The following is a 20,425-nucleotide window of genomic DNA, read 5'->3' as shown; positions in this document are numbered from 1 at the left end:
AACTCGTAAGCTGACTTCCATATGACAAAAAAATGTAAAATATTTCTCCCTTATATCTAATCTAAATTGATCCTCCTTCAGTTTAAAACCATTACTTCTTGTGCTATTGCAACAGGCACTGCTCAAATGTTTGTCCCCATCTTTCTTAGAAGCCCTCTCCAGGAACTGAAAGGCCTCTTCCCAGAGTCTTCTCCTCTCCAGGCTGAACATCCCCAACTCACTCAGCCTGTCTTCACAAGAGAGGTGCTCCAGCCCTCTGATCATCTCCATGTCCCACCTTTGGACTCAACTGTCATTCCTGTGCTGGGGACCCCCAGGACTCCAGGTGGGGTCTCACCAGAGCAGAGCAGAGGGGCAGAATCCCCTCCCTCACCCTGCTGCCCACCCTGCTTTGGATGCAGCCCAGGACACGTTTGGCTCTCTGGGCTGTGAGTGCACAGTGCTGGGTCATGTCCAGCCTCTCATCCCCCAGCACCCCCAAGTCCTTCTGGGCAGGGCTGCTCTGATCTGTTCATCCTCAGCCTGGTTCTGGGGGTTGCCCTGACTCGGGTAGAACACCTTGCTCTTGGTCTTGTTAAACCTCATGAGATTCCCAGGCAACCACTTTTTGAGCTTGTCCAGGTCCCTCTGGATGGCATCCTGTCCCTCAGACTTGTCAACTGCACCACAGAGATTGGTGTCCTCTGCAAACTTGCATGTATGTGTGTCATGGGTTAGCAAGCTGAGTCTCGGAAGTGATGCTCTTCTTACAGCTTCCCCTATGACCTGACAGAACCTATCAGATGGCCAGTTTGAATATGGACAATTCTGTAAGCCACTTAAAGTTGTGACCGCCTCTGTGATCCACACTTAAGAATAGACAAACTCCCCCCCCAAGCTCTCTCTCATTTCCAGGTGGCTGCGGGCCCCGTGCGGGGGCCAGCGGGCCCGGCCAGGCCCTGCTCGGGCCAGGCTGGGCCAAACCACGGCCATCCTGGAGCCATGGACCTGTTCCACCCGTGGAACCACCCCACAGCCCTGCTGTGGGCAGCCAGAGCGGCTCGGCTCCCCCCCCTCTCCACTTCGATAAGCCACATTTCAGCTGCAAGGCCGAGGTGAGATTAACCCTTTTAGTGCTGTGAAGAGCTGAAAACCTGAGGGAAGAGAAAGAGGAGATGCTTAAAGCTGAAATTCTGTTGTAAAACTATGAAGTATCAGAGTACCCGTTGTAATTTCATGAAGGCATGGGGGGTGGAGTGTTCAACTTGTACTTGTGAGCAAAAGCACCTGTGCTGAGATAGGCAGATGCTGACGCAGCTGTAATTTCATGAGAAGTTTGGACAGGGAGAGATGGAAGCGATGAGGACTTTTGCTCCAAATGGGAAAGGAGAAAACCTCAGTTCCTAGAGATCCTCCCAGAGATAGTCCTAAAGATGAAGATGAGGAAGACCCTTTGCTCCCAGGGAAGGAGAAGGGCCTCTGTTCTTAGAGATGAAATGCTCCCAGACATGGGTGAAGATAACTTTTGTTTCTGAATGGCTTGACTTTAAAATTGCACCCCAAAAACCTTCAAGAGTGGACCCTCAAAAGCAGTTGCGGGAAAAGCTGCAAGTTGGGGGAAGGGACTCACACGCAGGCAGAGAGACTCCTCTTCCTAAATGGACTGAACGATATTTGGAAGTGGGCAGCTGTCTCATTGTGATAACGTTTTTATAGCACGAGTAAGAAGAGACTTCTCTTCCTAAATGGACTGAACAAGGTTATTATGGAAGTAGTAAACAGACTGAACATCTTAAGGGTTGTCTTTTTACATTGTCAGTGGGAGAAGGGAGGAAGGTGGGGGGAGGAGAAGTGTTCTGAAGGTGTGGTATAAATTTTTTTTTCCTTCTTTTAGGTCTGTTAATAAACTTCTTTATATTCTTTCAAAGTTGGTGCCTGCTTTGCATTTCTCCTAATTCTTATCTCACAGAAGATAAACAGTAATGAATATTTTGGGCCAAACCACTACACTAAATTGGTGTTTCCGCCCGGGAACAGAACCAAACCCGCTACAGTGTGTAAACAGATAAATAAATAAATAAATAAATACTCGCTATACAGAGACCAAATAATGAACAATACACACATACACTAATCATGACTGAAAAAAAGACCATACTTACACAAGACATAGGAGAGGACAACTCCAGGAATGTAACTTCCCACGACAGTGAAAAACGTACATATGCTGCAGACTAGTAGGCAAAACTGGCAAAAACATTAAAATTCACCATTAACACTTCCACTTAAATGATTAGATCATTTTGCAAAAGAAAGATGTTGCATGCTAATGAAATCTGGAATGCAGGGCAAAATTGAAGGTTGTTTTTTAGAACTGGGAAATACTTTTAACACTTCTGGTGAAAATACGCATCAAACAGTCCATTTTGGATAATTAGGATGCATCCCCTCTTCTATCATTAAAAACCTGCTATTTTTATTCATTTACTGTAAAGCTTTAACGAGTACATGTTTACTGCTAAAATTACACCCTCATTGCATGAAAAAAGACTGGACGGTTTATATGCAGGAAAAAACCCAACTCACTAATTGCAATATTATAATGCATACTTGCTTATCAAAGGAAAACATCCTTCCCCTACCTACAGCTCTCTCCCCTGTCGTGTTGCTTTGTGAAACTGCTTTCTCTCATATGCTGGCAAGCAATCTCGTGATGCTTGTTGTCTACTCTAGCACCTCTGTTAATGACAAGACTGATCCGAATTTTCAATAAAAAATTTGAGATTTGGCCTTTGTGGTGACTGAGACATAACAGTGCATCTTTCACAACTGCACAGTGCTGAGTACACAACGGAGCTGTTCAAAGTTTGCAGAAAGGATCCATTTGCTTTTGGAACTGAATTGCAATAAAACGGTTAATTTGAAGAAATTTTGCACACAGCATTATTGCCTAATTTGCTTCTAATTATTGAAGTAAAAATAATGACATGGCTTAGAAAATGAGGTCAGGGAAAAGAAGGGAAGACATGCTACCAAAATTAGCTTTTCTAAACCAGTATTAGCTATCTCTTAACATGCAGTTACTGTCATGTTACCACATTACTGATACTGCATTTCCTTACTTCACTATAAACTTCTTTTAAATATAACTTTACTGTCCAAACATACAACTACTCTTTATATAATTTATTTGGGTTTTTTTCTAGAGGTATTTCATCCTGTTGCTCATCTGTATTTTCAGTCTAAACTGCTAATATTTGAATGTGGTACTACATACTTTCTATTTGCTAATTCTGAATGGCCTGTTTTCAGGAAAGATTTTCTGGCAAAATGAAAAGAGATTAAAAGAGGAGAAAAAGACTCGTAGTCTTCAACTTGTATTTAGCAATACAAATATAAAAATGTAATCTACTATTATCATAATATACTTCTATATTATTTATATTTTTCTTTGGAAAAAAAAATCTGCTTCACTTTTGACTAGAAGTAGATAATAATATTCTTCCTAGTTGGAGGAAAAAAAGCCCTACTCTTGCTTGCTTCTTCATGAACTGGGTTCTCCAGCTCAGCCTTTTATCAGTAAAAAAAGGGAAAATCACCAACTGTAAGTGTATAGAAGAAAAATTATCACAATCAAGTATGAGGAACTCTCTTCATGCAGCTATTCCTGAAAACTAATTATTTGTGAAAAAACCCCATGTTTATGTCTAGGAATAGGCCTATTTACTTCTTTGCTTTTTCAAGTCTTTATTAAATTGTGATGTTTTAGATTTCCTTTAAAAAGTCCATGGAATAACCGGTGAAGTTCCAACAGCTGTAAGGGGATGGACTGTATTGCTATAAACTTCATTGTGAACAGCTTTTCTCACTGACTACCTACCCATATTCTTCAAAGCAAAAAAAAAAGTTAGCAGAAACTCATGACTGAAGGCATCAGAATGCACATTTTCTTTTCTTTTTTTTTTTGCTTGCTCACCTGTTGTTTTATAAATATATCTCACCTTTTTATTAAATAATATAGAACTGTTAATCTTACTGGGGAGTGCTTACCTTGCCAGGGTTTTGTTCCTTAAAGTGGGACATTTCTTGAAGAAATACAAATAAATTCATCAGTGCGTCTGAAATGCACTGATTTATTCTGGGTCTGTAGTCTTGACTGGAATCGGTGACCTTCCAGCTGAGTAAAACAAACAAAAATACCCAACTTTGTTTACAGCTCATATGAAATTTGAAACTGGTTGAAAACACCATGTTGTAAAGCCATTGCCTCTGGCAATGCAATGGCTGCTGATATGCTAGAGACACGTGCTTGTTTCTACGTATTTTATACTAAGCTAATTCAATATTTTTAACTAAAAAAAAATCTGTTCAGTAGTAGCAGTTTTCAGTCCATACAAAAATTACTGCTTATTCATTCTGGTCATATGAAGACATTGAGTTCAAGGCACAGTTGTCATCTAAATCAAGCAACTGACCTCAAATTTGTTTTTTAATATTATTTTTTCTTTAAAAAGTATAACACAGTACTTTTCATTGCCACCAGATGGCCATACATATTAATAAATTTCATTTTATGCATATAATCCTTGTGCTTTTTCTTTTCTATTTTTTATCTCGTTCTGCAAACTATGATGATGAAATTGCTACCCAACCTAGAAAAAAAGAAATTGCTCTTGAAGTCTTGCTGTTTACATTCATTTTCCTACTGAATTTTAGTTTTTCTATTGTATTGAAAGGACCGTTTCTAAAGTTTATCTTATGACTGTTCAGTAACTTTAATAAAATAATACCCTCCAAAAAGAACCTGTACCAAAGAATTTGCTGACAACCATGAGAAAGCATATGTGTCTATCACATTTGGGGCTGATCAGTGCATCCAATACTGAGCTTAAATGGTTACATCATATACCTTGGTGGACTAAACAAAACGTCTACAAGGAAGCTGTTTTATGAAACAACAAATAATAATAAAGACATACACAGGCCAGTCAATGCCAAATCAAACTGGTACAAAGAATGGACGAAGCCCCGTGCAAACGCTGAGAATCTGAAGTAAATTCCACCCCAGCTTTAGTGAGTTACCTTTCACATAATGCACTGCTGAGTACAGACAGCATCGATCGCAGTGAATGCAAGCCAGCCATGAGCAACTCTGGTCATTTTACCGACATGTAAAACCCATTGCATGTCTAATCCATCACTGCCTTAATAGTCAACATTTTGTCACGGGTGGATTGAATTACAAGATAAATAAAAATTACATTATGAAAAAATGACTGTACAAGGGTCGATGCATAGCCATAAGGGGACACACAGACGGTCACATCAAACTCCCGACTCCTATCAGTTACACCGTCTCCGCAGTCTCATTTTTGTAAAAAAGCACAATTTCGGTCAAATATGCGCCACGGAGACCCTTGCCTGCCTTCCGGCTCTCCTCGTCCGCCACGAGGTGGTGGCACAGCCCTGCGGGGACCAGCCAGGGACGGGAGAGGCGCGGGGGACACAGCCACACTGCCCGGAGGTGACACAGCCACACTGCCCGGAGGGGACCGCGACCCGCAGGAAGCGGCGGCATCAGCCACGGGGTAGGGCTCATTGAAGTTCAAACCCCAGAACTGGTGCCCTGCTCCTGACTGCATTATAGGGTTTATAGTGTTGCAGTGGTGTGATTTCCTCTTACATTACAACACAGTCAGGGTGCAGGGTTTTTTCCTCCCCTTTGAAAAAAAAACCAAAAAACAATGAACTATTTAAAACAGTGCACCTGAAATACATAGGATAAGAGTCCCCTGTCTTGGGCTGGGTGACTTTCGCAATTTCCCAGCCATGCAAGGCACCAAATGCAGATATTTGCTCCTGACAGAGGATGTAAATAAAACCATAACATAACTCACAGAGATCACGGCAGGAACCCAGCTGGAGGGATGAGCAATGTTACACAGAACTTTCTGTCTGCATACCACCCACAATAAAGATTTCAATTTCCATCATATCTGATAATTAGTGGCTTCAGAAGAGTATTACACAAGGGGTTTGGCCTATGGAACTGCAATTTTTATGGATAGGCTACTCCCCCTAAAGAAACACTGCTTCCAGGTTTTGTAAACCATTCTACAGCACTAATAATAAATGCCTTAAGAGCTGCCCAATTATTCCAGTACTGAAAACTACTATTATGACAGTGTTCTGAAAAAAAAAATCCTTTTACAGACTTTTATTCCTACCCTTTATTTAAAATTGTTGACAATCAAAGTAGAACTTCGTAGAAGCACAAAGCAAAAATAAACAGGCCTGATGCCTACTATCAAATTAGAGCTCTGAAATACCTAGGACAATTGTAGATACTCATTTTAATAATTTTAAGCTAATAGCAAAAACAGAGAGGGGACTAAAGATGAAAGCATAAAGTACTATAAAAATGCAAACTATTTTCACATATGCTAACCACTAATACAGAGACAATATGGATTAAAGAGGAGATGTAACAAGGCACAATGGGATAGCCAGTAACAAATCAAAATAAAATGCATATTATGAAGAAGAAGTGCACATTTGGAGGGAAAGTTCTCTGGAGTTGCTTTGCTTGGTTGCTAGTGATGCTTTTTTTAGCCAAGCTGTTGAAAGCATGAGCTGCAGTGCAAAATAAAATATATTGCTATATGCTTTGGCCCTGTGGTCCACATGTGGTGCATGGACAAGAAGCAAGAAGAGTGGATGGTACAGGTGAAATTTCCTTCAAAACATTGCAAACCCACTACTGAGATCCACAAAAGAATACTTGGCAGTTGCTTCTAGGCCACAAGAAATCGCAAGACACCTTTGTCAGTTCTACAATAGCTACAATTTTCTATTTTACAAGGAACACCAGGGACTATTTTGAAGCCTTATTCTGATCTTAGGCAATTAGAGGTGTAACAAAGTCAGCTTGCTGATCTTCAGCGTGACAACCAGATGCACATGCTGCATCTTCTTGTTCACACCTCCCAACAACTACCAGCCGTGGTGATGTCTGTTCTTCCTGTCTTTTTACGCTGAGCCCACTTTAATGGTAGTGTTACCCACAGTCCAGAGAGTTGGAACAAGGGAGAAGCAACAGATCCTGGTGAAGGGGGAGTGAGAAAGAAAGGAGGTACATCATATAGTTGTATGTACAACATATAATGTATGTACACAAACACAGAGAGGTTATGTCATGGTCCTGTAAAAACAGAGATAACTATTACGTCTGCATTAGATCAAAAGGAAACAGGCACACAATGATGCATACTCCAGAGAAATTAATTTTCCAATGATCACATTTAAAGATAAAAAGGGAAAAAGAAGATACGTGAAGTGATGTAGATGATGAGAGTGGAGTGCCTGACTATGACTTAAGTCAACCAAGAACACAAAAAGTATTTTAGCATAATATTAGTGGGGTTACTCACAATACCTTAATACATGACTTAAATGTGAACCCTACACTTCCTGCCAAAACAGCTTTAGGGACTGCTGTCCGGGTGCTCCTTTGGGGATAAGCAGCCAACTCTCTCTGAATACTTTCAAAGGCTTTTGTGGATAATTTAGAAAGAATAACATTTTATGCTCCCATCACTTAACCTTAGTTTGATATACAGTGCTACACTTCCATTCTAAAACTACTCTCAGTAAGGTTGAGGGTGTTCAGAAAAAATAAATTACTCACATCCTTCTGACTGCCTATTGCATCATTTCTATAACTGAGCAAATATATAAACTGTTGCCTAGTAATTGTAAAAAAAAACCTACCCAAAACACTCTGCCACCCAGACGCTTCCACTGATCACAGTCACAAACTCTGGCCAGAAGAGTCAGTGGCATTACATTCGCTAAAAATGACTGATGCTGTCATGCTCTCATTTTTGTAGCTAGACATCTGTTCAAGCAAAGCCCCATCACATTTCTCTCAGAAAGGTCAGCAGATCTCATGTTACTGGTTTAAAGATCTCTGCGTGATGTGCTGGATTTTTTTTTAATTATGTGTACACAGTTTTCTCTGTATCTTCATGCAGATAGGCTACTCAGAACTGCAGCAGTGACAGAGAACACCATGATGTGCTGGATCGGAAGGACTGCACCCACATAAACATAGAGTTAGTAATTATAGAGCTTCTAAACCCTCTTAATTTCTCAACTGTAACCACACACATTTGAAGCCTGTGCCCTCTGTAATTTTCAGGGTAACTTAGAATGTAGTAGCCAAGGTGGAAGAACTGAAAGTTACAGTCCCAAAGATATGTAAATCAAAATATAGGTAATATGGCTATTTTGTAGTTTTAAAAAAAGTAATATCTAGAACGTATAGAATGGTGCAGCTGTAAGGGATCTGGATATCAAAGGACAAACAAGCAACCAGGAGGTCATCCTGAAACTTAACCAAGAGAAATGCAGTGTGCAAACTGTCAGCACACCCCAATCGAGCAGGTCTACCTTTTCAGAGCTTTCACAGGTTTCTGCTGTAAGAAAGAAGTCACCACAGTGCAGAAGGGAGTGATTATAATGATACAGTTTTTCTCTGAAGCAAACATTTTATACCTGAAGACCTATACAAAAATGTAGGTTTTTGAAATATTTCTTCTAAATTGTTAAGGTACAGAGATAAAGAATTTAAAATAGTATCTAGACTAAAAAGGTTTGTGTAAAAAATTTTTTTTTACATATAAATTTCAGGAGGGCATATACTGAAAAGGAAAATAAACACCCCTTTCTCTTTCCAAAATATAAAATAGTGTTAAAAGAACATTTTACAGTTAAGTGCATTAAAGTACAAATGGCAAAACCTCTAAAATCTACTATTGAACTGTGGTGGAACACTATTGATTAGCCTTACAAAAACACAATGTAACACATTTGTGAATGTTATGTGCACTATGTGGAAAGACAGAATGGCCAGCACCACTAAACTCACAGCACAGCATCTTAATGACCTATGTGGCTAATTTTAAAGGTGACTATGTAGCACTCTGCTCTATCCTGTGCCACTTTTGGATCATATGCAATCGTTAAGTATACTAAAATAATTATATGTGTGTCATGTGGCCATGACCAAGTCAATAAGACCTGCTATTTAAATGAATCACTGGGACACCATGTAAAATCCTCCTCGCTTCAAAGACTTCCGCAAAAAAATGCTGTGTCACTGAAAGAAAAAGCAAAACCAGGAAGCATCCACAAATACACTCCATTCTTAGACCTCAGGGAGAATCTTCATCTACAACCTTTTTGCTACAAATATTATAAAGCTTTTCTAACAGAAATATCTCCAGCTTGTAGATATCCATATGCACCTTATTTCCCATTGCTAATCCACATGAGCTGCACAGATTTAGGCTCACTAACATGCTGTACTGTGGATAACATCCTTTAACTGATCACATTTGACCATCCCTTCAATGCCGAGACTTTGGCACCCTTGGAATCTCTAAGATATACAGACAGATCTTGTTTTTAAAATGAAGCTGGAGAATGTAGTTATCAGGCTTAAAGAGTAGCTAACATTTCCCAATCTAAAAAACTCCTTTAATTACCACACCTCCAGTAGTTCAAACACATTGTTTGTAAGAGCGAAATGAATTAATACTACGCAACATTGCTTCTCAAACTTTTAAAGTGTTTTCTTCCTGGCCTCATCCATCCTCATCTGACACTTCAATTTTGTGCTTTTTCTTAACAGTGGTTCAGTCCTATTTGCTGTTCCTGTTTTTTTTTTTTTTTTTTTTTTCCAAGGGAAGGTGTGGAATAAAAAGCTGAAAAAAGACCTTACTTCACAGCTTTCAGTAACATGCATCCCCCCTTTTATTTCCTGACCAAGATGATTTTTTTTTTTTTTTTTAATATTACTGTACAAGAAATATGTTTAAGTCATCAGCATTTGTTGAGGCTGGATGTGCCTTTTTCAATGGACTGCACAGCAGACTGGTCAGGCCACGTGACTTTCAACAAAACATCATATAAGCAACCTTTCATCCCGGACTCTATATACTCCTTGCACAGTGTGTTGAACTAAAGCCATAACTGTATTTCTTCTCTTCAACTGACGGGAACATTTCATCACTGGTGTCCTGCTAAACAGTATCAATCCTATAAATGAAGGTAGTTTTTTTGCTTATATTACTAGTCAAGAACAAAGTTTTCTGAAAATGAAAGCAAACCTATTCTTTTAAAGATACACTGAAGGGTTCTGCAAAGAGATAGGGGAATTCATCTAGTCCAACAGATTACTTAAAAAAAAGAAAATGACCCATTACTAACAGGATTTTATTCTGGAAAGCATGTGTTCACCTCTTCTATTCATGTACAATACATCAGTCATCTTATGAAGTCTTAATAAGGAGCTGCATTGTATTTCTTTAGCTGACCAAACACAAACCGGTTAATTCCTGCTTTTTTTGAAGGTGATTCCAGTATACAAGTGCCTCAACACAGCAGATAGTATTAGATGTCACTTTTTGCTGAATATTCTGCTAAAACAAACAAAAATACACTCCACCTAAATTGGGGCATTTCATTGTTGAACTCCTCTTGACAGACTCTGGTGAGCAGACTGGTAGGCCAGCTATCACAGGAAACCCCTCCTCTGACCTGCACTCGTTCCCCCAGCTCCCCTGAGGAGAACACCAGCTACTACTGCAGTTCCAGGTCATTCAAAGCATGATCTGACAGTCAAGTGCCATTAGTCCAAACTCATGACTTAGTCATTAAGTGTAGATTTTTAAAAACATCTCTTTACATGAAACCAGAGTGTTTCAGTGCCATGTAAATACTATCATTGACTTGCTTTCTATTCAGCAAAGACTATAATGCTATTTACAATGGGCTGTTGTCCTTTTACCAAGACGGTACAAGGCCTGGGATCTTTCAGGTCAGGTTCCCATGTTAACAGACACTGGTTACACAAAAGAGACATTTTTGTTCAGAAAAGTAAGGAAACTCCTTCCTAAGCAACAAGACCATAAAGTTCCATTTGCAGAACTTTAAACAGATCTGCCCAGCTTTTGGAAGAAAGTCTTTTGGATTCATTTTTCTCTTGCAATGACAACTCTTTTAGTCCTTTTTCACAAAATCAATTAATTTTCCTCCTTTCCAGCCTCCACATTCTTCAGCTGGGATATTCCTAGTTCAAGGCCTTTCAAAGTCAAACAACTAGGAAAGATGAGCTGAGTATTCCCTGAAGTGCAGAGCAGCTGCAGAAAAAAAAAAAAAAGGGAAAACTGGATTTTCAAAAAGAGTATTTTTTAAAAATTACTTTCTGTGTTACCTAACAAGATGGGTGTAACTTTTTCTGTGAAAAACTTCATTTTGACTCTTCCATGGTTTTAATGTATTTTGTACAGGTAGGTTTTCACTTAGTACTCTGATGCATTACTTAGAATTCCTAAAGCCATGTGCTTCCACCACTTCAGGACTGATATTCACAGTAACTGTTATACATTCTTGACTATTATGAGATCCCTCACAAATTGTCAACTAAAAAAAAAAAAAAAAAAAATTATACTGTGTTACACCAAACCAGTAGTGGACCTGATGATAAAGAATTACTGAGGGAAAGTATCTCCTTATGCTAAATTGTTTTCAATCCTCTACCTGTGGCCACACATTTCCTCACTGTTCTTCATCTGTTACCATCCATGATCATGTGCCAAAACAAAACAGAAGATACGAGTGGGTACATGCTCTTCACAACTCTTAGCTTTTTGGCTAGCCTTACTAAGATGTATTTGTGCATCCGTTCCTTCGCTTATTCTTCATTTAAATTCACAGTATGACTAACAGACTCTTGACCAATGCCACATATTTAATTATGAGGTAACAACGTTCATGAAATACACTTGTGACACAATATTACATCTTTTCTGAAGTAGGACATGAACTCAAGAGGAGAGAGGATGTAAGAAGTACATGCATCTGAGAAGGGCCTACAAAGAGGGCAGTGCACTGAAACCAATCAGGGATCAAAGCTCATTCTACACCTTCTACAAAAGTACTACTGCTCTCCTTTTTTAAATACATACAAGCTGAAGCTTTGATCAGTGTGCCCTTAAAATTACACCATTATCTGTGCATTTACATTTCAATTTCTTCTTTTGCAATTCTAAGATTAATTGCTCCTGTACAGGTCCCATAGCTCCTTCCCTCTTGTTTAACTTGGACCAAAATATTCTGACCTCCACCAAACCTCATTAGCACTCCTTTAGCAATGTTCTCCAGTTATATCCTATTTGTTATGACCAAGACAAAAAGGCAAATTAATTTCAGGAAAAAAACTGGAACCTTTTGATTAAACTACTTTCTCAAACCTTTTTGCTCAATAGCAAAGACATAAAGGGATGAGGGATGAGCATCAGGGTCAGTTAATTTAATGGTAGCTTCAAAAATGATAAATGGGCAGAGCAGGCTCTGTTAAGCTTTTCCAGGTTACTGCTTTAGAAAAGCTCATCCTTTTTCTTCCAAATCCAAAACAAAAGCCCCCAAATTTGATAGAAAAAGAGGTCTTAGAGCCTTGGGTGTAGTTTCTTCTGTTTAGCTGCCAAAGTTTGCTGCAAGCCTTTATAGAGAAAGAATTGTGAACAAAATAAATTAGATACTATTACAAAGCTGAAAACTTTTTTGAAGGAGTCACACATATTTCAGTTTTTCTTTATTGAAAAATAAAGAACTGAACGAAGTGGAAACCTCACTAAACATTTCTTAAAGAATAGCAATTAACACTTTGGTGGTTATCAGCAACAAGTCAACATTTCCTTAAGAGAAGAAAAAATGCTCCCTGCAACTACAATTAATTGCAATCTATGCCATATATATAGGGCACAACCCAGATATCCTTGCAAACGGAAATGTGTAGGTGACCCCACCCCTGCAGAGACCCAATTATGCCCCTGGGGATCCATTTACCCACGCCCATCCAGTTAGGGGGCAGTGCTTGAATGTGCTACTCTACCACAACCAGAATTATCTCCCGTATTTCACCTCAAACATACTGGAAAAACATCCACATAAATGTTCAGATTTAACTAGAAGAAATCAAATCCAAAGCCATAATGAAATGCTCACTCCTGATCCTTGTAATTGCTTAATTTCTTGAATTTGTCTCTATATTCTGGCATTTTGTTCACTAACTTCTAAAAAGAAAAAAAGAATCTACTTCTATATACATGACAAATGCTCCTTTTACAACATCAAGTATTTAATTAACACCATTTTGGAGCCAACACTTTGATTAGCATCAAGACTATGGAAAAACCATGTGGACTTTAAAAAATCTAGATTATAAATTCTGTCATAGTCAAACATCAATAATATCTACTTTTCAAATATCTATTTTAAAAACTATTTGGCTAAATTTAATTAGTGCATTTCTTTCATAGGATGTGCTAGATCATATTTCAGAAAATGGTATTTTTTAAATTGTTACCAAGTTTTAGATCTAATTACTATTTTTTTGTCCTGACTGTTGGTTATATCAGCTAATTAAAATAAAAGCTGAACTCCAGAAAGACAGGCATACCGCAAAGGGACACAGTGCCCCATCTCACACAAATGAGTTAGGCTTCTCTCAGGAACATGGCTCCAACTCAACTATTTCCATGCCTGACATTTTGAGGCTTTGAAAGGAAAAGTGACCAGGTAGAAACCACATAGTATTTTCTTTCCTTCTGCTTCAGTTTAACAAGTACCTCAGAGCTGTTCTATTTACCCTCTATCAGCCATTAAAACTCACACTTCCCTCCTCAGAAGGTTAGCATTAGAGGCAAAGCCCTCAAGAAGCAGAAGATTAGTTACAATGCAGAGAAAACTGATCTCAGGCTGAGCACACAGGAGTACACACAGATTAATTACATGAAGCCTCAGTCCTTCCTGCACTGCACAGGAGGGCCAGCACAAGCAAAGTACAGTACCTGTCATCTTGTCCCAGATCCTCACTGTCTGGCATTTCAGATGTGAAAGGGAATTCTCTCTCTCTACCAATCTAGATAATCCAGGACACGATCTTCTAGTCTGTTTTGTGTTTTAGGAGCCACCGGCCAGGCACCTGTGCTGCTCACTGCCAGGAAGAATGCTCCTTGCTCAGAGAGCAAATGTTTACAAGACATCCTAAGTGCTGCTGGTCTTGAATGAAGTTCAGATCGGTCGGCTTTGATTGGCCGTGGCTATAAATAAACAAGTCGTGACTCACCTCACACACTATGACAGGGTGTTTAGTAGCAAGCACAGTCAAAAGCCAAACAGTTTGTTTTCCTTCTGGTCATGTGAGGGAGAATCACCACCCACTTAGTACATTTTATTTTTCTGTTTCCACTGAAAATCTTCCTCAACATCTCCCATTTTTCTCAGGTGTAAGCAGCAACAAAAACGATGAGAAGCTAAATAACTTTAATAAAGTGACAGGCTTGAAAATATGAAAGCAAAGAGTTTACTCTTAACTACAACAAATCCTTTTTTCCTCCCTACAAAGTGTCAGTCACAAGCTGCCAGAAGAAGCCAAATTATTCTCCAATGACGAAATTTACAGATGAAAAAAATCCACACAAACTTAGCAATTCTTTTAAATAAGGACTAGGAAGACAAGTTTTCAATAATGATTAACTGAATTGCTTTTAAGTTCTGATTCCAAGCTCATCGGCCATAAACAATCTTAAACAGGAATACCAGAACACTGTGCTGGCAAAGTCCTCAAAAACTAAAATATGCTGGTAGGAGGAGGCTTTCTGCCAAAATACTTTGATTGCCTCTGTGAAGGTGAATTGAATATGGATTTCCTCCTATGGCTTTTCTTCCTACTGCTGCATGCATGACAAGGATTCTGTCACTCCAGTTACACCAGCTACGTCACTATTAATTTTCAACACCCCCGCAACCTTATCTGTGCTGGTGAAGCTTTGTAACACAGTCCAAGACTCCAAGGATCCCGTCTGTGTGTCGTTCAGCACAGTGCTCAGCACTGCTCCTTCACATGGTTTCCTTCAGTCGCTGAACAGGTTGACCTGTTGTTCTTAAAATGTTTTCAAATCCACATTACATCTAGAGATCTTCACATAAGAAATCTATTTTTCTATGAAGGAACCAAGCAAGATTTATACCTGCCTGTCCTGCATGAGACAGTAAGAATTGTCCTGGGGATGTCACATGTTAAAAATAAATAAAAAAAAAAAAAAAAAAAAAAAAAGGAGAGTAGGACAACATGGCAGAGATGCCATGTATCTTTGATTTGCTAAGCTATATATATGGTGCATTGTGAGTAATACATAATTTCTTGGAAAACTGCTTAAATTTCAGAACGGCAAAGGATTCTACCCTTTCTTCTTTTCTTCGTATAAATTTCTTCGAAAGGACTAGTAAGATCTAAAAAAATGGGAGTAAAGTCCTCTGACTAAATTATGCAATGCAATATATAATTAGGCATTAATAAGTGTCCCGCCTACAACTGAGACTTTCCGTGGTCACCAATACTGGCATATTCCAATGTAGTAATCTTTTTCTTTTCTTTCCTTTTCTTTTTTCTTTTCTTACTTCTGATAGTTAGAGGTGAAATAATTAAGAGTTTAATTTCTTCAAGCTTACCCTGAAACAAGAGCTGCTAAATTCAAAAATCTTAATTAATGAAATGACTCTGTGTAACAGTTTCATCTTCAGATCAACGGTGTGATGTCTTCTAATTAGGAAAAGAAGCAAAAGAAATAACTGAAATCTGCAAACATGTAGGAGCATCATTCAAAATTTAAATGTAGCATCAAAAATTAAAGCAAACAAAATTGAATCCCCTATGTAACTTGGGCTGCTTTAGTTTCCATGCACTGCAGTATACTCTTACACAACCACATACATTTACTATGTAAAACGCCTTTTTACAAAATATTCCATTTTAAAGCATTTGAGGATTACACTCAGAAGCTGAAAAGCTTTCAGTATCATGTCTATCCCTGTATTTCAGCCTTGGAACTTGATGTATTCCAAACTCAAGTGCAGCTTTGGACTGTTCCTTTCTTTGTCACACTCTACACAGAGCTTATTGCTACAGCAGAAAAACTGTTTACTTTTACAATTCCTTACAACTCTTCCCAGCCCTCACTGAGGTAAGGAGGATAATATCACCTTATTTACTTATTCATAAGCAAGACCTGAAAAAGATTAGGTTCAAAACTGTCTACTAAATGAGTACCTATCTAAAATGTCAAGGACCTGTTAGCTTGGAATTAGAGCATATATAAAACACTTCAGTACTCAAAGACTAGTTTCTACAGGTATCATTGCTCACCACTTCTGAAAATCATACTTGAGAACAGCATGAGTGCATAATTAGTGGAACTGCAATTGCACTGAAGTATTTTGCTTGGTATCACAAAGAAGACTATCTAGAAAATTCCATCTCATTTTTTTGATCATTCTAAATTCTTCTGCGTCCAAGGGAATTAGAATTTGTATTGGCCCATCTGGAGGTTTCCAGCAGATCAGGTTCCAGATTATTTCACAGCTGCATGAGATAGAATGACCTCTCCAAGAACACTTTGGTGGAACAGCAGCAGGTGAACAGAAGTACTGTACTGAATCAGGCCAAAGGGCTTTGGCATCTTCTCCTGTGTCCAAAAGGAACAGCCAAGGAAAAAACACATTGCTGCCTTCTACATATAGTCCTCCAGACTCCAACTTGTGGAGGTTTGAGCCAGCAGTGATGCCTATTTTTTAGCTCTGAGTGGATTTCCATCCTATGATAACACCTATAACATCTTGCGGCAAGGACATCTGCAGCTTAACTGCATAATGTTTGGGAACAAAAATCCAGCCTACCCCCACCCAATATTGTTTGTTCTGATCTAGCCACTTCAACTGGTTTCCAAGAAGTTTTATATTGGAACAGGCAGATGACAGTTAACTCTCTTTAGCTTTTCACAGTGATTTATTGTTTTTGCAGACCATTATTGTTTGGGTTTTTTTGATAGGACTGCAAAATTGAAAGATGAAGCTGTTTAGAAAAGAGGTTTCCATTTTTTAAGATTGCTAAAAATTAGTTTTAAATTTTTCCAATATAAAAAACTCAAAGTGACTAGAAATGACAGAACTGAGGAAGGAAAGTCTTTTCCTACCCATGTTACTTTTCAAGGAGATTCTTATTTCCTTGCTTAGCTGCAGCTAAGCACTGCATTAACTGCACTGGACTTGAGTCACTCTCCTCTGTCCTTCTAAGTTCCTTCTTGCCACTTTTGAGGCCTCAACTCACATGACTAATCTGTGTTTCTCTGAGCAACTTCTTTGTTTGAGCTGCTATATTCCAGCCTTGCCATGTCTCTCTCACTTCTCACATGCAGTATTGTCTGAAATTTTCCCTCCCATTGGCTCTGTTGCTTATTCAACAGAAAGAACAACCCCTTCTACCTCACAGTGAATTCCTCCCCCTTGTGCTATTACTTTTGAAAGGAACATGGAAGCCCTTGGTTTTGTAATCAAGAGGAAAAAGATTCTATCTACAATGTCCTCCTGTTGGTCAGCTCATTCAGCTTTAAAAGCCCTATTTTGCTCACCTGTTTCATGCATGTAAGCTCTTGCATGCCCTCAAACATCTTCACTGTTCTTCTGCAAACTCTTCCTGGGTTTACCATAACCAATTTAAGGTGGGAGAGACCAGAAATACAGTTATTCCCAGTGAGAGCATACTATTATTTACACATTTTGACCTCTTTTCTAAGCTTTTCCTCATGGTCTGTTGGCCATCATTATGACATTTTTACACAGAGTTTTCCAGAGTACCCGATCTTCTTTATGTTATCTGGATAACTTTAATAACAAATTCTTCTTACTTCTGCTTATACCCATTACCCTGGTTTCAGCTAAGCTGACCTCCTCTAGGTCTTTCTGAAAACTTCCTTGAGAGCTGTTGAGTAACAGCTCTTTGCTGTCAGGTATGAAGACATCCCAAAAGATGTGCTGGCATGCAGATCAGATGCCAGCCTGACATACTGCTCGATCAGGGAATCTTACCAGTTTTGCTCTTGCTGAATACAAACTTGGACTGCATATGGATCATAATTATCAAGTAAATGGCCTTTCTCCCAAATGGTATGGACATCTATGCAAAATTTTTCTTTTACAGGTGGGCACTAAAGACTCTGGAAGTCTTCAGAAAAAGAAGGGAAATAAAGGCTATGTTCTTGCCAGAGACAAGGAAGCAACCTCACAGCTAAAAGGATTGGAAATAGTGTCACATACACTGTTTTACACACTCAGATAGATACTGACGATGCTCGACGGTTTTAGGAGGTAGGTGGTGTGTCCCACCCAGGCTGCAAGCTTTCAAAGATTTTAGTCAGCCTGTGGCATGCTTTAGTGGGACAAGCAGCTCCAGAACTACTCACAACCACTGCTGCCTTCTATGTTTTTCCTCACCTAAAAGGAAACACTGTGCTTTCAATGTATAACCCTGTGTTAATTATTCAGATATGAATGAGTCTTACTTCCAATAATGTGAATGCAAAAATAATGAACTCCCTACTGTAAACTTAAAGACATCCTAAAAACCCTCGACTGACATTATTAAAAAAAAAAAAAATAAAATAAAAAAAAAAAAAAAATATATATATATATATATATAAAATCACTCTCCCAAAAGAACATCTAGTTTAGTTTTTATTTCCAGAACGAATAGAAAATTCTAGCATTTCACTTATGGTAGATGGTTTGCACTGGTGTTATTTTCAGCAAAAGCATGGGTTTAAAAACTACCATCATTGTCAAAGACATGCTTAGGATGAAGAGTAATGTGAAATGCCTTTTAATGCTATTGAAAAAAAAATCATATTAATAATATACATTAAGTCCCCCCAAATGGACTGTTTCCCCTCTTTTTCAATATGGGAAACTGAATAAATTGATCACATTTGTGTGTGTGTGCAGGCATGTGTACAATTATATATTTATATGCACACACATGTGAAAGTATATGTTTTACCATATTTCATCAATTTCAAGGGCATGCCAAGTTTCCCATATTTTCAGCCAAAATTTGCTGAACGTTTCCTGTCCCGATTCTTTCTATGTAAAGCTGACTTCAAACTGCCAAAAGCTTATTGTATCTACTTAACTTTGAGGTCTCTCCGTACACTGTGAGATATACAGAGGAGGCTAGTTTTAAAAGAGAGGAAACCTTTCATACAAGCATAAATGAAAAATCCTTCAACTGGACCTGCTGAACATGCTCAGTTCTTTGCTGGGGTATTATACCAGGTGTCACCACAAGCAGTAAAAAAGCTAAAAAAGATGAAGACACCTATTACACACAAAACATAGTCTGGTACTTAGCTGTACCAAGGTTCAGGATTGGCCAAAAAAAAAAAAAAGAAAAAAATTAAATCTTTCAACAGTCGACGACCAATAAAAGCAAACAAAAAAAGAGCACAGGAAAATTTTTCTCTCTTCATGGAATTCTGCATATTATACAGTATTCTTATTTGTACCTGGATGAAATAATTAACTGTTAAACATTTTTAAGATCACAATCTGCATATTCAGAAAAAACACCCCAAACAAACAGCATTCTGTTTTGACAAAAAAAGTAGTGCAACATTCAAAAAGCTAAACAAGATACCACATGCAAGAAATATTCACTGGGTAGAACAAAGCACATGAATATGTATTTTTAGAGAATCATTAAAAATTGCGTATGAAAGCAAACTGACTATCAACAGACACCAAAACCTGATTTGTATCAGCAACAGTGAATTGTCACTGTGAGGTTTTAGTGTTTATCACAAAGCACGCATAATAATGCTCCATGGTGCATGACAGTATTTCCAAGTTTCAAACACAAGCAAAAAGAGGAGTTAAAGGAAGTAAGAAACATTTCAACTGCAGTTTAAAAAGCAGATTACTACATTTTAGTCACATGAAGATAGCAAATCTTGCTCTTTACAATATGACAGATCATGCTGGATTTGTGTGACAAACAGAGAGGAGCTGGAGACAGGAAGGTAGATCTTACCACTAAGGGTGAAAATCTCAACTGCTCTGTGACTTTTTGGCCACGGAATCAGCTATAAAAGAAAAAAAATATTTGGAGGGGAAAAAAAAAAGACTAAACAAAAAATCCAAACCCACCTAGCAATGATTTGAACCATTTCTAAAGATAACTATTTTTTCAAAATTTTCAAGAAATCTTTTACATACTGTTTCATGAAATTATTTCTTATACTACATTTCTACAAAGGTATTTCTGTACTAGCTCATCTCATGATCTGTAATTCAGTCAAGTCACATTAAAATGCTTTTTTTTTTTCCCTAGGCAAACATGCGACTCAAGATTCTGAAACCTGACCACCTCCCTGTCTCTTGGTTTGTAGCAATCTGAATCTGTTTCTTCTCACCAATGAATTTCTTTTCCCACTCACAAGAAGACGAACTATATGAAAGGCAGGACCATACAGCAAGATACTCAGACCAC

General features: G+C 38.4%; 1 protein-coding gene across 2 annotated transcripts in view; it reads right to left on the bottom strand.

Annotated features, from left to right (window-relative positions):
* The window catches only part of RETREG1 (reticulophagy regulator 1), a 30,699-nt gene extending 10,681 nt beyond the window's left edge, over nt 1-20,018 (bottom strand). Inside the window, exons 1-3 of one of the 2 annotated variants that reach the window (XM_042048737.1) lie at nt 19,967-20,018; nt 4,030-4,156; nt 2,142-2,226 (exon numbers count right to left, since the gene is read on the bottom strand). In XM_042048737.1, coding sequence (XP_041904671.1) covers nt 2,142-2,226; nt 4,030-4,089 — 145 coding nt within the window. In that variant the 5' untranslated portion in view covers nt 4,090-4,156; nt 19,967-20,018. Of the gene's footprint in view, nt 1-2,141; nt 2,227-4,029; nt 4,157-13,895; nt 14,101-19,966 lie in introns of those variants that run through there. The other variant, XM_042048736.1, reaches the window with a different exon arrangement.
* Nucleotides 20,019-20,425: the final 407 nt, after the last annotated feature.

The sequence above is a fragment of the Corvus kubaryi genome, unplaced genomic scaffold (assembly GCF_017639235.1).
Source record: "Corvus kubaryi isolate FWS band 111438036 unplaced genomic scaffold, C.kubaryi_AGA036_p1.0 68, whole genome shotgun sequence".
NCBI classification, from domain to species: domain Eukaryota; kingdom Metazoa; phylum Chordata; class Aves; order Passeriformes; family Corvidae; genus Corvus; species Corvus kubaryi.
Note: the sequence above shows the minus strand (reverse complement) of the source record. Positions and strands in the feature narration are given on the sequence as shown.